The sequence below is a fragment of the Aplysia californica genome, unplaced genomic scaffold (genome assembly GCF_000002075.1).
Source record: "Aplysia californica isolate F4 #8 unplaced genomic scaffold, AplCal3.0 scaffold00131, whole genome shotgun sequence".
Taxonomy (NCBI): domain Eukaryota; kingdom Metazoa; phylum Mollusca; class Gastropoda; order Aplysiida; family Aplysiidae; genus Aplysia; species Aplysia californica.
In genome coordinates, this window is record NW_004797401.1 from 1,421,772 (window position 1) to 1,442,179 (window position 20,408).

Below are 20,408 nucleotides of genomic sequence, written 5' to 3' on the forward strand. Positions count from 1 at the left end.
TTCAAACTTAACTGCAAAATATCAAATTATGGATTAAAAAGGGGGGGGGGGGGGTATAGAGGCACAAAGCATTTTGATTGGTCTATCTCCGTCGAAGATGTTTCCGAATAGATACTGTGGTGAGGGAGAGAGACAGAGACAGAGACAGAGAGATGCAAGCCTCCACTGGTGGCAAAGTTAGCAATACAGAATCTCTGCCTAAACGCATGCCACATAATATAAAGGCTCACTCCGCTCAAACCCATGCTTTTGTCATACAATGGCTTATTACTACCTGATCTAATAAATTAGACACACAAACACATGGTCACTTCCTCTTTAGTTTTAGTCTCAGCAAGAGTTTTACGGCTCAACACAATATGGTCATATATAAGTGCCGAAGTATAGAGGTGTTACAAGAGAGTAACAAACACAGAAAAGAAGTAGGAGCGATCAGGATGATAGATGTCTGATAGGAAAGAAGGAGCAAACCACACCAGAGCCCCGCCAACCACCGTGCTCACTTCCTCTAAACCCATGCTTCAAATTCAATCCTCAAAACACACTAACCACTGACAGGTATAGCTTGAAAGAGAAATTTTCGCTACCCCCTATACAGTTTGCATAGAACGGTCTAGACAGCCAGATATTTGGTGAGACTGCCCCTCACGCTGAACAAAGAGTGTGATGGAGAGCGTTAAATACCCACCCAATGTCCACTGACACATAGGTCAAGGATGTGTGTAACTGAAATGACTTTTGATTGGTTACTCGAAACGCATCTTTTGAGAGGTTTCTCACTGGTGTTTGGGTGACCGTAATGTTTCGCTAGACCTATGAATACAATGACCAAAAATGCACGAATGCTGTAGAACACTAGGTAGGCATACAGAATTAAAGATAAATCAAATGATCAGCTGCGCTCGAAGAACTTATTAAAAGAGTACTTGTTCAACGAATCACGTGAGAAAAGTCTCTCAGAATGTCTGATGGCATCCATGCATTAACCGAGTTGCAATAGATGATTGAACTCAACATACCTGTTTGAATTTTAACAAATGTAAAGAAGACCCGAGAAAAAGATCAACTTAACAGAAGACCAACTTAAGTGAGGTCAACACAAATGGAGTCGTTGTACCTTTCCTTAGATCGCCAGTATACAAGGTATGTCATAAGGCAACAAAGGGGTAAAAATTCCTTGGACCATTGGCCACCACATCACTTGAATAGAGACAGCACTGAGCTTGAAGCTGTTCCAGAGTATTTTCTGTATCTCTTAGATGAGACTGTCGAAATACCCCAGGTCAGAAGTTTTCTTCCTCTTCTATAGGCCTACTTGACGTCAGGAAGGAAAAACGCTGGAAATTTTCCACAACTCCTGCAATGAAAGGGCAAAAGCAAAAAAATCCCCCATAAAACAACAGTCGTTGAAATTGTCTAAAAATATTGTAAGTGATGAAAAAAGATCAAAAGTACACTCAAACCTTGTTATTCTGCTAACCCTACTTTTACCGCCAGCTTTTGCTAATGCCCAAAAAGGAACACCTAAATAATTATAAACCGGCAACCGCCGACTATCCGAGGTCCATACTAAACTAATTTAATATAAATTTTTCAGAGGTACACACTGTAACACACTCCACACAGTGCCCACTCGGCTCCCTTTCTCCTACTCCTGGCACAGCCAGCTGGTGCTTGTTGCCCATTTTCTCCCATACTCGGATTTAACGAGCTCGGATTCAACGAGAACTCGGATTCAATAAGATGAGATAGATTCCCTGTTTTTTTCCTTCTTTAAAATCAATAAAAGTAACCCGGATTCAACGAACACTTAAATCAGCGAGCTCGGTTTCAACGAGGTCACTTCCAGGGTGAACAGCCCCCGCAGACGTGGCTTCGCTAATTTTTCTCCCAGAACAAACTTTATCTATTCCCAGAAATCACCCATTGCACCTGCATCATGAACCATTATTCATTTAGCCGATTGCATGCGACCAATCAACAGCCTTTTTAAATACCAACATGTGTGTTGTTGGCACGCACACATGTCTACTCTGGCGTGTGTCGGGGTCGGATGGGCGGCCTGCACACGTGTGGCTGTGTGTACGTGTGAGGGAGGGTGGGGGGCACTAGCGGTCCGGGCGTTGAACATCGCATATACAAACGCGTCAGTCTGATTATTAGTACAATAATAAGCTAGTCTTGACGTAGATCTACGTAATGAATTGTACGCTGGTCTATGGAATCAAAAGTTGCCGTATGCTCGGCTCTACACAGCAACACAACTTTTTCTTGGTAAACAATCGAGATGACACAGGCTTGTGTATTTGAACGAATCAGTCTTTTTTTTTACACAGCTCATAATATGCAGGCATTTCAGGCACTACTTGTGACTTCTCTTTATACATTACTTGCTCAGTGCCTGTAATTATCTACACAAAACCTCGTGTTTGCTATAACAAACACTCGGATTCAATGAGACTTTAGTTCAGGCCCAACGACCTCGTTGAATCCGAGTTCCACTGTAATATCTCTCCGACACTGTCTTGGAGATTTCAGGCAGCTTGTTTGACAAGTAGCCTCTGATCTGGCAGAAAGCCTGGGTAATTTTAAACTTGAATTTTTACACACACACACACACACGCATACGTGCACCCTCACACACAAACAGACAGAGGGAAAGTTTTAGAGAAGGGGAGCATGAATGAGGATAGAGAGACAGAAACAGAAAGAAAGAGAGACAGAAACAGAAAGAAAGAGAAACAGAGAAAGAGCAAGAGAGACAAAAAGACTCAGTTCTAATGAAGGCCAACAAAAAGACACTTTTCAAACACAGATCACAAAGTTGAAGCAGAATCATTTCCCTTTGCCTTGATGTTGGGCAGTTGGGGCTTTTATCAAGGTTGGCAGTATAACGAGATTTGACTTTTGAAAGAGTGTCATTTTACTGATTCTATATTGTAAATTAAATGATGAATGTGTTTTATGTATTCGCAATTAGTTGACTTCTTGTTTTAGAGCTGGAATTAAAAAAACATAGTATGGCAGGCTAAGATGTAAGCAGTTCGAGGGTTGAATATTTTTTTCTTGAAGACAGAACAACACTCAATACATTTTCATCATTAAATTCCTTTGTGCTCACTCATGGAATGTATCCTCCCTTCTCTCAAACCACGTACTATTCTAGTCTTACAGGACTGTAATCTGTAGCACTCCACAGTTCTTACTTTCTGAAATCCATATATACCGATACTATGTATTTTGATTTTTTTTAAAGTAGGTGTTATGCCCACATTGACACAATATAGATTTATAATTTAGGAAAGGGGCTTTGAACCTTTGATGTCCCAGCCAGGAGAAATGATGAAATGGCTCAAAATTGCTTTGTATCTGACCAGATCTGTTGGAATTTCACATTGTGTTAAGGGAAGTTGCAGTGCATAGAATAAAGGGAGAAAAAACCCAGGGATTTGAAATCCTTTCATGGAAACAGGAATTCCATATTAACCAAAGTCAAGTGTGTCTATTTATTAAAGTAAAGATAATTGCTGACTGACTTTCTAAGACAAGACGGACATCTAATGAAAACCCTTTTTTTAAAATCTCTCACTGAGTCCCCCTTACAACATATTATCAAAGAGGACATCTTCCTCTAAAGATAGAATCTCCTTACCAGCTCTTTGAAGCGATCATAATCAAAACAAGCAGGAAAATCTGTGCTCAGCTGCTGTGCCAGAAACCTGACGGGACCTTCATCAACAGACGTCAGGTCATCCAGGTTCTCCCGGAAGTGTTCATACGCAGGGCTGCACACCTCATGGCTTCTTGTGCTGTAGAGGACGCTGTTGGAGAGACGGTAGATGTTGTTGAAGAGTTGAAGTTTACCACAAGAAAAATCTCATTTCATCTGAGAACAAATTACTCTCTTTTTAAAAAACAAATGTAAGTGATTGTACAACCTCATCAACCCAATTGACACTTCGTTTAGGAAGAGGGCTTCTGACCCTGGCTGTCGGAGCCAACCCGAGCCAGAGGGATACAACATCCCAGCAGAAAGACCGAGAAACTCAATAAGAATTTCTTCCCACTCGGGTATCGAACTCGGGTCTCCTGCAAGTGACAGCGAAGCGCCTAACTGCTACAGCAGACACCGGTGGAGTAAGCTAAATTTAAATCTACAAGCATCTATCTTAGAAAAATGAGATATATCATAGATCTAGATTCTGCATGAATATATAAGAAAGACCTGTACCTAGATTGAGACAGTGTCTTGTCTTGCACATCTAGATTTTTCATCAGTAGGGTTGATATCTTTAAATCTTCGTGAACTTGCAATAAACAATTAAGAATAAAAACAAAATTCAGGTTGCGTATAAGAATAAAAGCTAAGAAGAGAATTTTAAACAACAACACATCACCTGATTTTGATATTACCAATGATGGGTACTGAAAACATGTTCAGTTGAGTCGTCACAGTATAACTAAGACAGAGAAGTAGTTAAACTCATGAGCTAAAACATTCCCATCTTTTTCCCTTACATAAATCTAAAAGTATTTCTGCTAATATCAATGAACAGCCTGAATTTGACAGCTGAACTTAATTCTGCTAGTAGCTGCAATATATAATTCGGCACAGAGTGTATCTCTCTATACAGTGGAACTCGGATTCAACGAGGTCGCCGGGCCTGACCAAAAATCTCGTTGAATCCGAGTGTTCGTTATAGCAAATATGAGATTTTGTGTAGATAATTACAGGCACCGAGCAAGTAATGTATAAAGAGAAGTAACAAGTGGTACCTGAAATGCCTGCATATTATGAGCTGTGCAAAAAAAAAAAAGACCAATTCGTTCAAATGCATGCCAGTGTCATCTTGATTGTTTGCCAAAAAGATGTGTTGCTGTGTAGAGCCTCGTGTACGGCAACTTTTAAATTTGATTCCATAGACCAGCACACAATTCATTACATAGATCTACGTCAAGGCTAGCTTATCATTGTTATATTGATCAGTTGCTGGGGGAAAAAAAGACTGTGACGCGTTTGTATCTGCGACGTTCCACGCCCGGACTGATGATGCCCCCCCCCCTCCCCGACACGCACACATAGTCACACGTGTGCAGGCCGCCTATCCACCCTGACACACACTAGAGAAGACACGTACGCGTGCCAACAACGCATGTGTTGGTATGAAAGAAGACCGCTGATTGGTCGCATTCAATCGGATAAGTGAATAATGGTTCACGGTGCTGGTGCAATGAGTGGTTTCCGGGAAGAGATAAAGTTCGTTGTGGGAGAAAAATGAGCGAAGCCACGTCTGCGGAGGGTGTTCATCCTGGAAGCGACCTCGTTGAATCCGAGCTTGCTGAATTAAGTGCTCGTTAAATCTGGGTTATTTTTATTGATTTTATAGAGAAGGAAAAAAACGGGGTATCCATCTCCTTTCGTTGAATCCGAGTTCTTGTTGAATCCGAGCTCATTGAATCAGAGTTCCACTGTAGGCAATTTTCTCCCACTTCAGAATATCCTGACCCTTAACCCTTAAAACCCTGAGTTGTTTTTAAAAAAAATAGAATTCTGAATTAAAATAGAGATAATAGAAAAAAATCAGGTTGTTTCATTATTTCATTTACTGTGTCTTCAATTATTGTCAAATTTTACTGAAATTTGAATATGTTGAATGCACAGTCTAGGCAAAAGGGGGAAAAGTTAAAAGACTGGTTCTACGACCAACTCTATAAGTAAGTAAAGTCTTATGTGTGATCGCTGACTCAAAGCACCATTAGGCCCAACCATAGATCTAGCTTCTGGCAGCTCTACTCTAGTGGTGATCCCCTGCCACTTCCACTATCGTCAAAATCATCATCGATGCTATGCGAAACATTGCAATCGTCTTCAATATAATCAAATTTGCCGATATATCCAACTGGGAATCATTATCTGGGTCTGGTTCAGGATAAAAAAAGACAAAAATTTTGCGGCCTGATGGGCCTGATAACGCAAAGTCACTCATTTTTTCCATTAAAACTTGCAAAATTCCAAAACTTTTGATGTAAAACTACTCTTATGATATTATCAATACTTTCTGCTCGCGACAGAGTCATCTGGAGTTATATCTAGCCCTGGAAATTAAATGATAAAGTTGACCAGCGGTTACCCGCAGTACAGGAAAATAGGGAGTCAGCGGTTGGCAGCGATATTGGGTTTACCTTTACCGTTATATCGGTATTTACTATTCAATGCATACACCTTGTACCAATTTTGGAACAGTTATCGTAACTCGTAATCGAGAGCGTTCCAAACTTTTTCCAAGATAGCGACCATTAACGAGAGAGTAAAGAGCTGATTCGAGAAGGAAGGGTGAGTAAATTGGAAATATTACTTAGACTACATGAATTATGTTGGAGTTTGGCTAGACGCTCAACACGCAGCCCTACTACACACTCAGCAGCCTCCACAGCATTAGATAGCGGGACCCTCAGATAGCAACACATGTACGTGCTAAAAATAGAACTAGCATCGTTGTGACCCAGCGTGTTCACTTTGCGTGTGGGTTGGCCTAGCGTCTGCAGTTTTTTCCATGTGTGCCATTATTGGTACAAGACTACGAATAGGGGATAGGGTAGAGAACTGAAATCAATTTCAAAGCTTCTAATAGTCATTGTTTCAATGTTGGAAATTGAATACTTGAGGCATTCTTAACTGCTCATAGACGTGAAGCCAGCCATAACAGAATGAAATGAAATTTTAAAAGCCCTGTACTATTTTTGGTACACGGCGTACGGTAAAGGTCAAGGGTTAAAATCAACATACGTCACTGCAACCACGCAGTGCAAGTAGAAGTGCACATCACAAAAAGCAAGCATCATTACCGTCTTTCTAGAGATACGAGTACATGCTTTGATGGTGGCTCAACAAGCAGGTAATAGATTGTCTTGAAGAAAGCGTCAGTGATGTCATCGTCATACACAACTGGGAACAAAAACAGAAAACAGAGACGCATAATCGTGTGTCCATCATGAAAATCAACACTTGGTTTCATAGTGTACTGAAAATATGAAAAGCTTTAGACTTAAGTGCTTTTTAAATCAGTCTTATGCCAGCTTATCTCCTTCTCTCTCAACATTAGCGGTGGTGGCAAGTACAGACCTTAGATATAATATATAGCTAGGAAAGGGTTTATGTATGGCACAAAATTGAAATAATATTGATGAGTAAATGAATTATGACAATCCATCTTTTCAAAACTTTTGCGGCATGCACTCCACAATCCAAAACATGAGCACAACATAAAGCTAGCCCATGTTCACTTTTCTTTGATACAGGAAAAAAGCATCATTTATTTTTTTAATGTAAAAAAACAAACAAAAAACATATATAAAAATAAATATTTCTTCTATGTATTGACTGATATTTGTCTACGAATGAGCTCATCAGTGATTCTTACCCTCAGCTGCAAGGATCAAGTTGATGTTCTGGAGGAGAACAGCATCATCCTCTTTGATATTGTAATGATCTGTAGAGCAGCTGGGATCTGCAGTACAAACATTTTCACATAAATAATTAACACTTTTTTTTGGTTTTTTGGTAAGTGCTTTAAGGCACTCGCAATTGCATAAGGTCATATGAGCGCGCGTGACACACCTAATACTTTAAGTTGGTAGGAGATTTTGAATTTTGCCCGGGTAGCAGCCGAAGCCTACTCTTAACGATTTTAGACCACCAAGGGATCTTTAACGTGCGCAACTTGCACATGGGCCCTCCGATATTTTTCGCCCTTGTCCGAGAAGGCTAGGTGTAGATCTTTCCAACCAGAAGATAAGGGGTGTGGCAGAAAGACAGCTGTAAGGAGTCAAGGAGTAGCAGTAGAAAGGCTGCAGAAAGAGTCAGGAGCCCAGAGGAGGGGGCAAAGGAGGTGAGGGGGTGGGGGCAGAAAGAGGAGACAAAAGCAGACAACAGAATATTGCTATAGAGCAGGAAAGGAGGTGAAAGGAGACAATTTTAGAGACGAAAATTTTTTGGTCGCTACCCGGATTCGAACCCGGGACCTTTGAATGAGAGGCCAACACCTTAACCTCTAGGCCACGAGAGCCCCTAATTAACATTTAACACACATGCATAAAGTAGTCTCCATGAAGTAAGACCCTCTAAAAGCACACATGTCAAAGGCCCTAAAAGAGGAATTCTTCAGTATTATTTTCTTTTTAACTCGAAGTACAGCAAAAACATTCTGTTTCAGAAAAGTATCGACATCAATGATGATAACTGAATGATAGAGTTATATAAGCCAAAGGTCAATTTCAAAACAAAAAACAGTAAACATTTTTAATATAATTCTGGACCTATATTATCAGATTTAACTAAGAGGACCGACCACACATCAAAAACCACCCACATTCATATATGTAAAAATGTCCAACATTCTCCATGAATTCCTAAGATGACAAAACTGCATGGAGGAGCCTCTTACACCCCCCCCCCCCCCCCCCCCCCACACACACACACAAAAAAATACAGAAAAACCAAAGACTTAGGTTTTAATCCGGAAAAACCGAAAAAACCTTTTTTTTTTTAAAAAAAGTGGTTTTAAGGGGCCCCCCACTGCCTAAGGGCATATTAGGGGAAAGGGAAATTAATAAAAGGGTTTCCAGGGGGGGTTACAAACCTTTGCCCCTATTTTTTTCGTCTTAATAAAAGGCGGGGCCCCCAATACAAACCCCCCCCCTTTGAATATGTAACAAATGCTCCCTCTTCTCCAGAAATTCCTAAAGAAGAAAATGGTCCGGGGGGGGGCTTTTTCCCCCCCCCCCCCCCCCCCCCCCACACACACACACACACAAACATACAGACAAACCAAAGACTTAGGGAACATCCAGTGGCGACCTAGACAAGTTCTTTTTTTTTTTTTGTAGAGGTTTTAAGGCGCTCGCAACTGCATAAGGTCATATTAGGGCAAAGGAAGATTATTAGAGGTGTTACAAGAGAGAGTAACAAACATATAAAAGAAGAAGGGGAGATAAGGACGATAGATGTTTGATAGGAAAAGAAGAAGCAAACCACACCAGAGCACTCACCAACCACCCACAGACAAGTTCAAACTGACAAAACCATCCTCAGACCAGCACTGACAGAGAAGAGGGAACTGGTAACTCGACGGGGAAAGCAACCAAAACCAAATAAAGCACTGGACCACAACCTGGGTCAAAAGGACTATCATTGTTCCAGTCCAACACCTTGAAGATCATATTCTGGCTCCCCAAAGCTGGAAGTAAGTCACAGTTTCGTTCCCAGTTGCGCTGAGCTAGGTGTACAATCTCTGATGAGTAATCTGTGAATGGTCAGCAAAATTCAAAGTTCTTCATTAAGGAATATATCATATATTGCTGGTTGACAAGGAGGGAGGAATGGTTTGAGGTTCTAGAGGGCCTGTAAAAGACTGATGAAGCTGAAAATGCGAAAAACTTGAATTATTAAAAGCTACTTGGATTTAATAATAATAATAAAAAAAATAATAATAACATTATAATTGCATTTAGGAAGTGCATATCCATACAGTGGAACCCGGATTCAATGAAGTCGTCGGGCCTGGTCTTCAATTTCATTGAATATGAGAGTTTTTTATGGCAAACATGAGGTTTTTGTGTAGATAATTACAGGCACCGAGCAAGTAATGTACAATGTATTCAACTTTCTCAATCAAAAGCAGTTTGGTTTCAAATGAGAGGCATTTCCGTTCCTTTGATACCAAAGAAGTACTTGAAAATTCCAGGAAATTACATTGAACTCTACCAAGCACACATTGTGCAAGAGGGCCAACTTTGTCAAAAGTACTGATTGCCAAACAAGTAATGTTGCTCTGTAAAGCCTAGCATATGGCAACGTTTGATTCCACAGCCCAGCACGCAAATTCATTACTTAGATCTATGTCAAGATTTAGCTGATCATTGTAATATTGATCAGTAAAAGGCCGGGGAAAAAAGTAACTGTGTCGCATTTGTATCTCTACTGACGTTCTACGCCCGGACCGTTTGTACCCCTCCCCCCCACCCCCCCAGACACATGCACACACAGTACACAGTCACACGTCACACGTGTGCTGACCGCCCGTCTGACCCCGACACACGCTAAGACATGGGTGCATAACAACCCGTATCTTGGTATAAAAGAAGACCGCTGATTGGTCGCATAGGGCAGTTCCCTCTGTAAGCAACTTCGCTGAATCCGAGTTTGCTCATTCATATGTTCGTGGAATCCGAGTCACTTTTATTGATTTTTATGAATAAAAAAATCGGGGAAGCCAACTCCTTCCGTTGAAACCGAGATTTCGTTGAATCTGACTTCGTTGAAACCGAGTTCCACTGTACTCTACAACATGCTCCATGCTCTCTATGATTATTACCCCAGCAGATCCTAAAACACTCTCAGCTTCTCAGGAAGCATAAGACAAGATCTTTCCACAAAACATTAGAAGCTGAGAGTTTATGAAGTTCAGTGACAACATTGTTATACTACAACTTTTACAAGGTGTCTAAAAAGTGGACCTATTTAAAGGGCAACAGCTCAATCATCTTTAGACCAGTTTTAACATTTAACCAAACTTGGAACAAATAAAATTCAACCAAGTGGGCGTTTAATTTATAAATATGAAGAACACCAACCTACATGTTCAAGATATATCAATGTTAAAAAATTATTACCTGATGGAGGAGCTTAACTGAGAGTCAATCGAGAAGAAAATCTCAACTGCAGATTCTTCCTTTACAATGAAAGCCATCCACAGCAAAAAGCTGTACAGATAGAAGGAACTAGACCTAGACAAAAGGACACATACGCACCTGTACAGATGACTGTGTCTGCAAAAAGAGCGGCAATGATTGCAGTCAGCCCAGGCCCTGAACCCAAATCCAAAACATGAGAACCACAAACCTCAGTTTGATGGAGTAGCAAGTAGTCACATAACAGCAAGGCCCCACTCCACACCTGAAAAAAATGTAGAACTGCTCTACAAAATCACACCTTTCATGCAGAATAACAATTATAATAATTCCAACAAAAGGAACAACACTTTTCTGCAAGAATTTGTTATTGAACAAGTAAAACAGTAGAACTCAGATTCAACAAACTCGGATTCTACAAAAGGAGACAGATTCCATTTTTAAAATTTATTCAAAATCAATAAAATAACTCGGATTCAACGGATACATAAATGAGTAAACTCAGATTCAACTAAATCGCAACAAACCTACTCTACTCAAAGAGACCCTTGATCACACTTGCACTTTAGATCATTACACGTTTAGTCCAGCCCATTGCGTACATCTTATGCGTCCGATCAGAAGCTTTCTTTTACACCAACACGTGTGTTGTTGACATGCGCGTAAGACATCACATTTCTTAGTGTGTGTCACGGACAAGAGAGGTCGGTCAGGTGGCTGTTAGAGCGTGTGTCAAAGGAAATTTGGTGGGGGGAGCATAGGCACAAATGTTTCAGGCCTGGAAAGTCAGCAGAGATACAGACATGTCATAATCATATCCACCTCCTCCCCTGGCTACTGGACAATGAAAGACCAGTCTAAATATAGATGTAAATCTACGTAAGGGGTTGTTCAAATATAATCTTACACCTTTTTTGGGACTTTTTGCCTCTTCTCCCCCTTCTTACACTTTTCTTACATTTGCCCCCCCCCCATTCCGTAATATTACATTGTTTGCTTATACAATAATAATATGACATTCACATCTCGCAAATGTGTGTTACAATTTGCGCTTTAGGCTACATAATATTCATTTAAAAAACATGCATATTTCCAAATGCACATTATAATATATGCAGTTCTACATTCACTACCGGTACAAAATAACAGAGTAAATCATTCAAGCAAAATATTGCATACACTCTTTCTTACTAATAAGGAAAAAATTGAGACTAATGTCAATGTTGATTGATTAAAAATAAACCAATAAAACAAATTAGAGTGGAAGTCAACACCTCAGGACCGAAAAAAAGTATAATATTACATTGGCTCAAGACCCCCACCCCCTCCCCCCAACCTTTCTTACACTTCTCATACAGGAGCCAAAGAACAACCCCCCACCCCGCCTTTCAGGCGTAGGATTATATTTCAATGTCCCTTAATGTATTGCACGCTGGTCTGTGGAAACAGATGTTGTCGTATGGTAAGCCCTCCATTGTGATGCAACTTGTTGCTCACATTGCTATTACAAACACTTAGATTCAACGAAACCGAAGGTCAGACCCGACGACTTCATTGTGTCCGAGTTTCAAAGTATATTTCAACATGTGTGTCGCGAAGCTAAGGAATCAGGTGCTCATCAATTTCGGGGATACAGAGCTATTGGTATTGGTCGAATCTTAAAGCCTGTTTATTTCCTTGCTTTTGATGAAAATAATGAGTTTGAAAAGAATGTACAAGGAGTTGAGCCCCAAAACAAAACAAAATTCCATAAAAATTGTCCAACAGGCCAGTTAAATGTCAGTTTCTTTGATTTCATTATTTTGACCAGCACCTCATTTCACCACGATGCCACTAAATATTGTTACACTATTATTGCAAAATTTAAAAACGTGACTTGAGACAGGAAAAATATTGTATCAGATGTCATTGATGCCCTGTATTTGACCTTGACATGTCCTACTACAATACTGGGCTGACATATAAAAATAATAATAATAATAATAATAACAACTACAATAATAATAATAATAATAATAATTTATCAATTGTTATTTACAAATGCCCTTGTAACTTTATATCTGCTTGAATTAACAGGAACCAGAAAAAAATGAATACAGTAGTCTTCGCCTAAGATCCTGGTGCACGGGAGCAAGGAAATGCGGGATCTTAGGCGAACCAAGATCTTAGACGAATGGCCAGGGGGAAGAATCCACAGTAACTCATGGTCAGGCCCAAAATCTGTACAATGATTACCCCTTACTTTAAAATGAACTAAAAGTTCTTTTCAGAAGTCAGTTTTTCCTATTTTTTTGTTTGGGGGTGGGGACAGGGCTTTTTAAAATAAAATACTGTGTCGGGCAGGAACCAGTCAGCCTCTAACAATTCCCCCCCACCAAAAATGTATTGCTTTCCATCTCTAACGGAGTTCCCCGCCCACGTCATGATGCATCATAAATCGCTGTGTTGTAACCACACCAACCAAATTTTTAAAAAATGAAAGGCAGGTTCACTGCCAACAGATGACCCCATTACGCAGAGGTAATCGGACAGGGCACGATTGTGGGCACCAGTCTGTCAAGGAAGTTAGAGTGCAAAACTGAAAGACGAGAGCGATGGTCGGGAAAGCGTAAGCGTCCACGAGTTCACAGTTTGATGGAATGCAGTCTGATGCTTGCTTGTAGGCCCTCCACACCTAGTGTGTGATGTAAGATCAGGTGGGCGGCTCAGGTGATCGGGGAAAGCAAGGCATCGCCGAGTTCACACATTGGTGCGATCCCATCTGGGGTAAACATTGTAACCGCTTATCGTGATTTACAACACAGGTGTGATGGATCCGGGAAGGGACGGACCGTACAATGATCGCACATTTTCACTACTTGATTGAACAGCTGAGTGCGTACAGGTTTCTTATTTTTTTGTTCTTAAATAAAGAAAAAAACAACTGAATTATGACCTGAAAAGCGGGATCCCTACCAGAAGATCAGGGGTGTGGCTGAAAGACAGCAGTACGGAGCCAATGAGTAGCAGTAGAAAGGCTGCAGAAATAGTCAGGAGCCCAGTGGAGGGTGGCAATAGAGATGAGGGGGTGGGGGCAGAAAGTGGAGATGAAAACAGACGACAAAACATTGCTAGAGAGCAGGAAAGGAGGGGAACGTGAAAGGAGACAATTTTAGAGAAGAAAATTTTTCCGTCGCCACCCGTATTCGAACCCGAGACCTTTCAATGACAGGCGAACACCTTAACCTCCAAGCCACAAGAGCCTCCCCGCCCCATCTGCAACTACTGAAATAGAAATTGACGAAGATCAAAACAAGCATACCTGAAATCCTACACCTTGTAAAGAGGTGGCCATCTTGTGTTCTGAAAAAGGAACGGTGAAACAGTACAAGTATAAAGAGCAGCGCAAAAAGATCACCAGCATCTATGATGTAATGGTTAGGCGCCTCACTATCCCACGCAGGAGATCTGAGTTCTATTCCCAAAAGGGTTGAAAGCTATTTTTATCGAGTGTTTCGATCTTTCTACAGGTTGGCCCTGACAGGCAGGGTCGGAGGCACATCTCCTGAATTCTTGTGTCGATGGGGGCTTAAAAACACCTTTAAAAAAAGAAAAAGGAAAGACCCCGAGATCAAAAGGAAGGATGACTTCGTAACTCCATGAAATACTATAGTTGAGTCTGGTTAATGCAAACTTGCTTACTGACAATGTTTGGCTAAAACAAACCGCAATATATGAGACTCTACTTAGTTTTTGGAAGCAGTTATTGCAAATGTTTGTTTGTTTTGGTGTTTTTACGGCGCTCGCAACTGCATAAGGTCATATGAGCGCGCGGGACACACCTAATATTTTCAGTTGGTAGGAAATTTTGAATTTTGCCCGGGTGTCGGCCGAAGCCTACTCTTATCGATTTTAGACCACCAAGGGATCTTTAACGTGCGCAACTTGCACACGGGCCCTCCGAGATTTTTCGCCCTTGTCCGAGAAGGCAAGGTGTAGATCTTTCCTACCAGAAGATCAGGGGTGTGGCAAAAAGACAGCAGTTAGGAGGAGCCAAGGAATAGCAGTAGAAAGGCTGCAGAAAGAGTCAGGAGCCCAGAGGAGGGGGCAAAGGAGGTGAGGGGGTGGGGGCAGAAAGTGGAAACGAAAACAGAAAACAGAACATTGCTAGAGAGCAGGAAAGGAGGTGAAAGGAGACAATTTTAGAGAAGAAAATATTTCGGTCGCTACCTGGATTTGAACCCGGGACCTTTGAATGAGAGGCCAACACCTTAACCTCTAGGCCACGAGAGCCCCCCAGTTATTGCTAAGGTCAGCGTAGACACAATAATGTATTGATAATAAGATATGTAGCAACATAGATTGTAAAGTGCATAGAGCTTACTGTTAAGTGAGGATATAAGTCCTATACAAAATGCTAAAATCCCCCCACCCCTGCTAAAATCTCCATCTCCATATCACCAGTTACTTTTTTGGCAAAACAATTAGAGTCTTAATCATCTGGACAGCTGTAACTGTTCTCAAGTTTATCACAGACTAACAAATGAATAAAAACCTATCGTGACAACCTCCTTCAGTGAGTGGTCAAGTGCCAGTTGTACCTCACAACCAATATAATTTTTTTTTAAATGAAGCCTCAATGAAAAAAGGGAGAAACAAGGACACATAAAAATAACGGATTGCGCTATTTGTAATTTCACAAGTCTTTTTAATTAGATCTACAATTTTTTTTTTTTCAAAGAAAATAGAAAAGGGCTGTTATTAGAATTATTTCGTCATTTGATCTCAATGCCTGACCAATCTGTGAGCTACAAAACTCCAACAGTCCGCACAAATAAGAAAGAACTTAATTTAAATTGATAGAAAATAAGACAGAATTCAGTTTTTGTCGGGACATATATGTCCCTAAGTCGACATTATCAGTATTTTCTGATAAGACCTCATACTTTTTGCCATAAGTTGTAATTATAATGAATAAATATTCTTTCTTTCAAAGGCTTTCCTCTAACAAGTAACCCAGATAGTTCACACTGTATCAAATGGAAATGGGCTCTTTAAATTGATACTTTCAATGAAGAGAGTCTGAAATAGGTATCCTACCCATGGGTAAAAGTTGGTCATAACCATTTTGCCCTAAAACTTTCAAACTCATAGCATCTTAAGGGGCTTTGCCCGAAAAGATAATCGAATCACCCCCATACTGTTGACAAATTTGAAAAAGCGCTTATAAATGAAACGCATTTTGTATCGAAGCAAACGACAACTCAATACTTGTTATATTTACTCTATAACAATGGAATGTCGATCCTATTATCGAACTACTAAACGGATATTTCGCCCACCACAAAAACAGCTGGAAACTGTAGCACACCATATCGCTCGAACTCGAGCAGCAGAGTTAAAAAGTCAGACTATTTTGAGACAATTGTCAGGTAAACAGAAGAAACCTGTGCTTCATGAAATCAACGCTAGTCCAGTCAAGGACGGCCGTTAACGGCTGCCGGCACCATGATGCCGGCTGGCTTTCTTTTGTCGGAACGTCCGGCCACAGCCGGGACACATTTACCCATGATCCTACCTATAGTGAGAACCTCCTTCTGTTCTTTATCTTTCCTTCTTTTAATTTTGCAATCACCGGACTGGTCATCAGAGCAGTTTCTGAGTAAAAAAAAAGGACACCAAACATTGTAAATTTTTCAGGGAACAAAGATGAGAGCTTCGTTTCTTACTTCATCAGACTGTACTAGCATTTAAAAAAAAATTTTTTTTTAGAGACAGTACCACATGTCATCATCCTCAGTTGGAACTTGAGAATACATTATTATACGCTGATTAACATACTTGACTTCATAATTCAAGAAGACAACTTGGTCCGTCCATGTCAAATTATGTTATCAAAACTTACTAAAGAAGCCATATAAAGAAAAGCAGCTTCGTTAAGGGTGACAAGAAAATTATAGGACGAAACATTGAACTTCTGTAACAACAAAATATGTGTTATCTTTATGTATGTCAGAGAGAATTAGTAGGTCTACGTGCATGTGCTTGTATATTTTAAGCTGCTAGTGAGTGGAAGGGGGGGGGAGAGAGAGAGAGAGATAGAAAGAGAGGGGGGGGGTGGATGAGTAGAAAACCAGGACAATTATTGATGGGACAATTATGATGCACAGTATCACAGACAACTTCTCTTTGAGTTCTCTACATAAGGTCTCTATTGCAGTACACTTGCTCTTTTCTTATGCTGCCAAACTTTTCATTCCACATGATATGAAACGGAACAATTTAACATGACATAATCATAAGTACTATCTTGAGTTAACTCACAATTTAACTCTTATTGGTGAACATAGAGATCTCTCTTTACTTTTGGTATCCAAGTTATCATCCACTATCCTGTCTGTAGACTTTACAATTGTTGTGGGTGTATCAAAATCTCCAGCATCGCCATCGCCTCCGCTTGAATTAATTTCTCTAACTGTTCCCTGAGAAGCCCCAAGAAACGGCAAGGAGAAAAAAAATCTTGAGACATCTGAAAAAGAAAATAAAAAAACAAGACTGGCATGAGAAGAAATTACTATAAAAAAATATGAAACTTGGAAAAATAACAAAGTCGTCAGACCTGACCTCCAGGTCCATTGAATCTGAGTGTTCATTGAAAGCAAAATGGATTTTGCAAATTGATATTATTGTAGGTGCCAGTGCGGGCTGAAAAGGAGGTTTTTGTCTCCCAATTGCAAGTCTGTGATATATGAATTTTTGCTTTCTAAACAAGTTGCCGTGCAAGACCAAGCTTTCATCAACACTTGTTTCCACAGACCAGTACACAGATTTACGTAGACTATCACTGGTCAGTTACCAAGGAATAAAAAATCATGACACTGTTGCACCTGCATCACTGCTGACAATCCAGCTCTGGAACCCTTATATATTATATGCTTCTCCCTCCCCCCACAACCAACCCTACAGAAACATAAAAAATACAGTAATACGGTAGAACATGACTATAGCGGGACTTCTAGTTCCAGAAGAAAAATCCAGCTGTAGGCAAGTTCCCGCAATAGGAATGCAAAGGGGAATAAATGAAAAGCCAGACACTACATGCTCTTCTCTACTGTCTTTTTGGCCTAGCCTAGGCCTTGGGCTATGGCTATGGCACATCATTTTTGGAGTGGCTCACTTAATATGTCTCTCCGCACCATCTCTCTGCTGCCTGCCCCACCTCACTCATTACTGGACTGGCCAATCACAACGCCGCACCGCTAACTGCCTTTTTGGAGCCCACCTACAGCCTCCCAACCTCCAAGCCCCTTCCCCCCAGCTAGAGCTCGCTTGATCTCTCCCGTTGTATCCAAGTTTGGGCCTTTCCTTGCCCCATTAAACCCATGCACAGGTAATTGAATTTAACATAGAAAAAAAAACAACAGGAATTCTGGTAAGGTCCCACTGTAGGGATGGTCCTGCTGCAGCAGGTGCCGCTATAGTCATGTTCTACTGTACCTGTGCTGGCCATCCATCCAACCTTTTCAGACTGACCCTGATGCATGTTAAGACATATTGACTGCTCAGTGTAGTGTAAGCTCCATCTTACACCACCTTTCAAAATAACGTATGGCAGAATCTTACACAAAGCAAATGATATGTCTTACGTGCATGTCAACAACGCACAATGTATTGCAGTGAAAGAAAACTTCTGTTTGATGGCTGTGTGTCTCTGATAGGTCAATCATCGTATACAGTGTATGAAACAACATGACCACAGTGCACGGGAATTCATGTCCCTTGGAACAATATGTAAGAAATGGTTGAGGGAGAAAAATGTGTAAAGCCACATTAGAGGGGGGATCTTCTTGCAAAGGACTTTGAATCTAGAATGTTGACCTATTGATTTTGTGGATAGAATGTGAAATGTTTGTAACTTCTACCACTTGATACTCATAATAACTATGGAGGGTGGGTTTTGGCTCCACTGACGATTACTTCTGGTTCTAAACGATTACTTATCGACGTGCGAGCCAATACCCCCCTTATTAAGAACAAGTGATATATATTACTGCTCATTTTGTAGGCTACTGAAAAATAGCAGCGCATCTCTCGCTCTCTTTTGGATAACAAAGTGATGATTCGGACTCAAGTCCGATTACACAAAAATTATATTCAGACTCTGAATTGAGTCAAGCAAGCATGATGTCGGTTCTGATTTCCGATCCTTGTTCCTAAATATTTTCAGCATTTAAGAATTTTCTTTCGATTGTAATAATAGCAATCAAGACGTCAGCTTTAATATCCAGTTACTAGATCTAGAGCAATCTAAACTGGCCCTCCCCTGCATCATTAGTATGAACAGAACAATCAAGTTGAGTTGACCTTGTCAGGGGGCAAAGTTGATTATGTCGATTAATGAGATTGCGCGTAGTGATCTCGCACTCTCGGCTTGCAGGAGGAAGAGGTGTTAGGAAGAGGCCACGGCTGTCGAATTTGAGAGATATTAAACATGAGGAAAGACAAATGGTGGTGGAAGTAATGATGATGCTGTAGTGGTGGTGGAAAGACCCTGAGTTGTCGGTTACCGTGTACGTAGACACTGCCATTGGGCAATGAGAGTGCAGTCTTTAGACTTAAGACACAATTACACAGTCCTAGTACAGTGGGTGTCGCATTCAACGAGGTTGCCGGGACCCGCTTGTTGTCCTTGTTTGATCCGACCTCTCGTTGAACGTGACTAAGGCTAAAGAAAAGAAAGGAGACAAGTTATTATATTACACGATGTACCAACACCAGTAATTAAAACAGCTGTTCCCCCTGATGATGAAAATCTCAAACAGCATCAGTGTGCACGTGTTTGAGCTGCGTTCTGAACGTCATTTCTGCATTAATTTTTTTTCCCCTAGGCTAAGATCTACACAAAGTAAAGCCGGGAGCTTGGATTTTCTGAAGAAAAGAAAATTGAAAAAAAATTAAGGTCTCGATCTAGACCTACCCATCCAGAGTTCATCCAGTTTCACACAGCCTGCATCGCTTTCCCACCCACCCCCTCCCATTCCTGCCGCTGGCTAACCCTCGCCCATCCTGTTGACTTTGGGGCCTATATTTGGAGGCACACTAGACCAAATGTGTTAGGAATCAAGGATGTGCCGTGTGCTTCACGTGGGGTGGAGAGAAAGGAGAAAAATTCTTCGCTTTTGAGGCACCTAATTGCTTTTATTTGGTTATTGCGACCTCGTTGAAAGCGACTTTGGTCTGTTTGCAACCTCGTGGGAGCTGACGTACATTTACAAGAGATATAGAGGCAAAAATCAGGGATCATGGATTGCCTCGTTGGAGCTGACTTCTCGTTGAATGAGAAGTGACCTCGTTGAATGCGACACCCACTGTCGGTGATTCTAGTTCTAATTCTGGTTTTATGTAAAATCCCTTGACAACAGTTATTATATTATAAATTTAACCTTACACTCACACAACTCACTTACAAGCCGAGTCCAAATAATTAAAACATTTTTTTTTTACCCAAGTCCGAATAGATAAAACCCATATTTGGACTCGAGTCCGAATAGATAAAACGAAGTGTATACAGACCCGGTAACCGGGAACAAAGTCACGAAGTATACAGACCCGGTAAGGGAACTCTTTTGTGATTTCGGAAAGTTTCAGCGCCCAGACCCGGTAGTGTGAGTGCGTGTGTGTGTGTGTGTGTGTGTGTGGGGGGAGAGAGAGAGAGAGAGAGAGAGAGAGAGAGAGAGAGA

General features: G+C 40.9%; 1 protein-coding gene across 1 annotated transcript in view; it reads right to left on the reverse strand.

The window, feature by feature from the left end:
* Positions 1-411: 411 nt before the first annotated feature.
* LOC101857104 (methyltransferase-like protein 22) overlaps positions 412-20,408 on the reverse strand; it is a 23,245-nt gene continuing 3,248 nt past the window's right edge. Inside the window, exons 2-10 of the mRNA XM_005096555.3 lie at positions 16,993-17,197; positions 16,247-16,326; positions 13,991-14,031; positions 10,810-10,954; positions 9,171-9,302; positions 7,422-7,508; positions 6,847-6,946; positions 3,653-3,821; positions 412-1,357 (exon numbers count right to left, since the gene is read on the reverse strand). Coding sequence (XP_005096612.1) covers positions 1,322-1,357; positions 3,653-3,821; positions 6,847-6,946; positions 7,422-7,508; positions 9,171-9,302; positions 10,810-10,954; positions 13,991-14,031; positions 16,247-16,326; positions 16,993-17,197 — 995 coding nt within the window. The 3' untranslated portion in view covers positions 412-1,321. The remainder of the gene's footprint in view (positions 1,358-3,652; positions 3,822-6,846; positions 6,947-7,421; positions 7,509-9,170; positions 9,303-10,809; positions 10,955-13,990; positions 14,032-16,246; positions 16,327-16,992; positions 17,198-20,408) is intronic.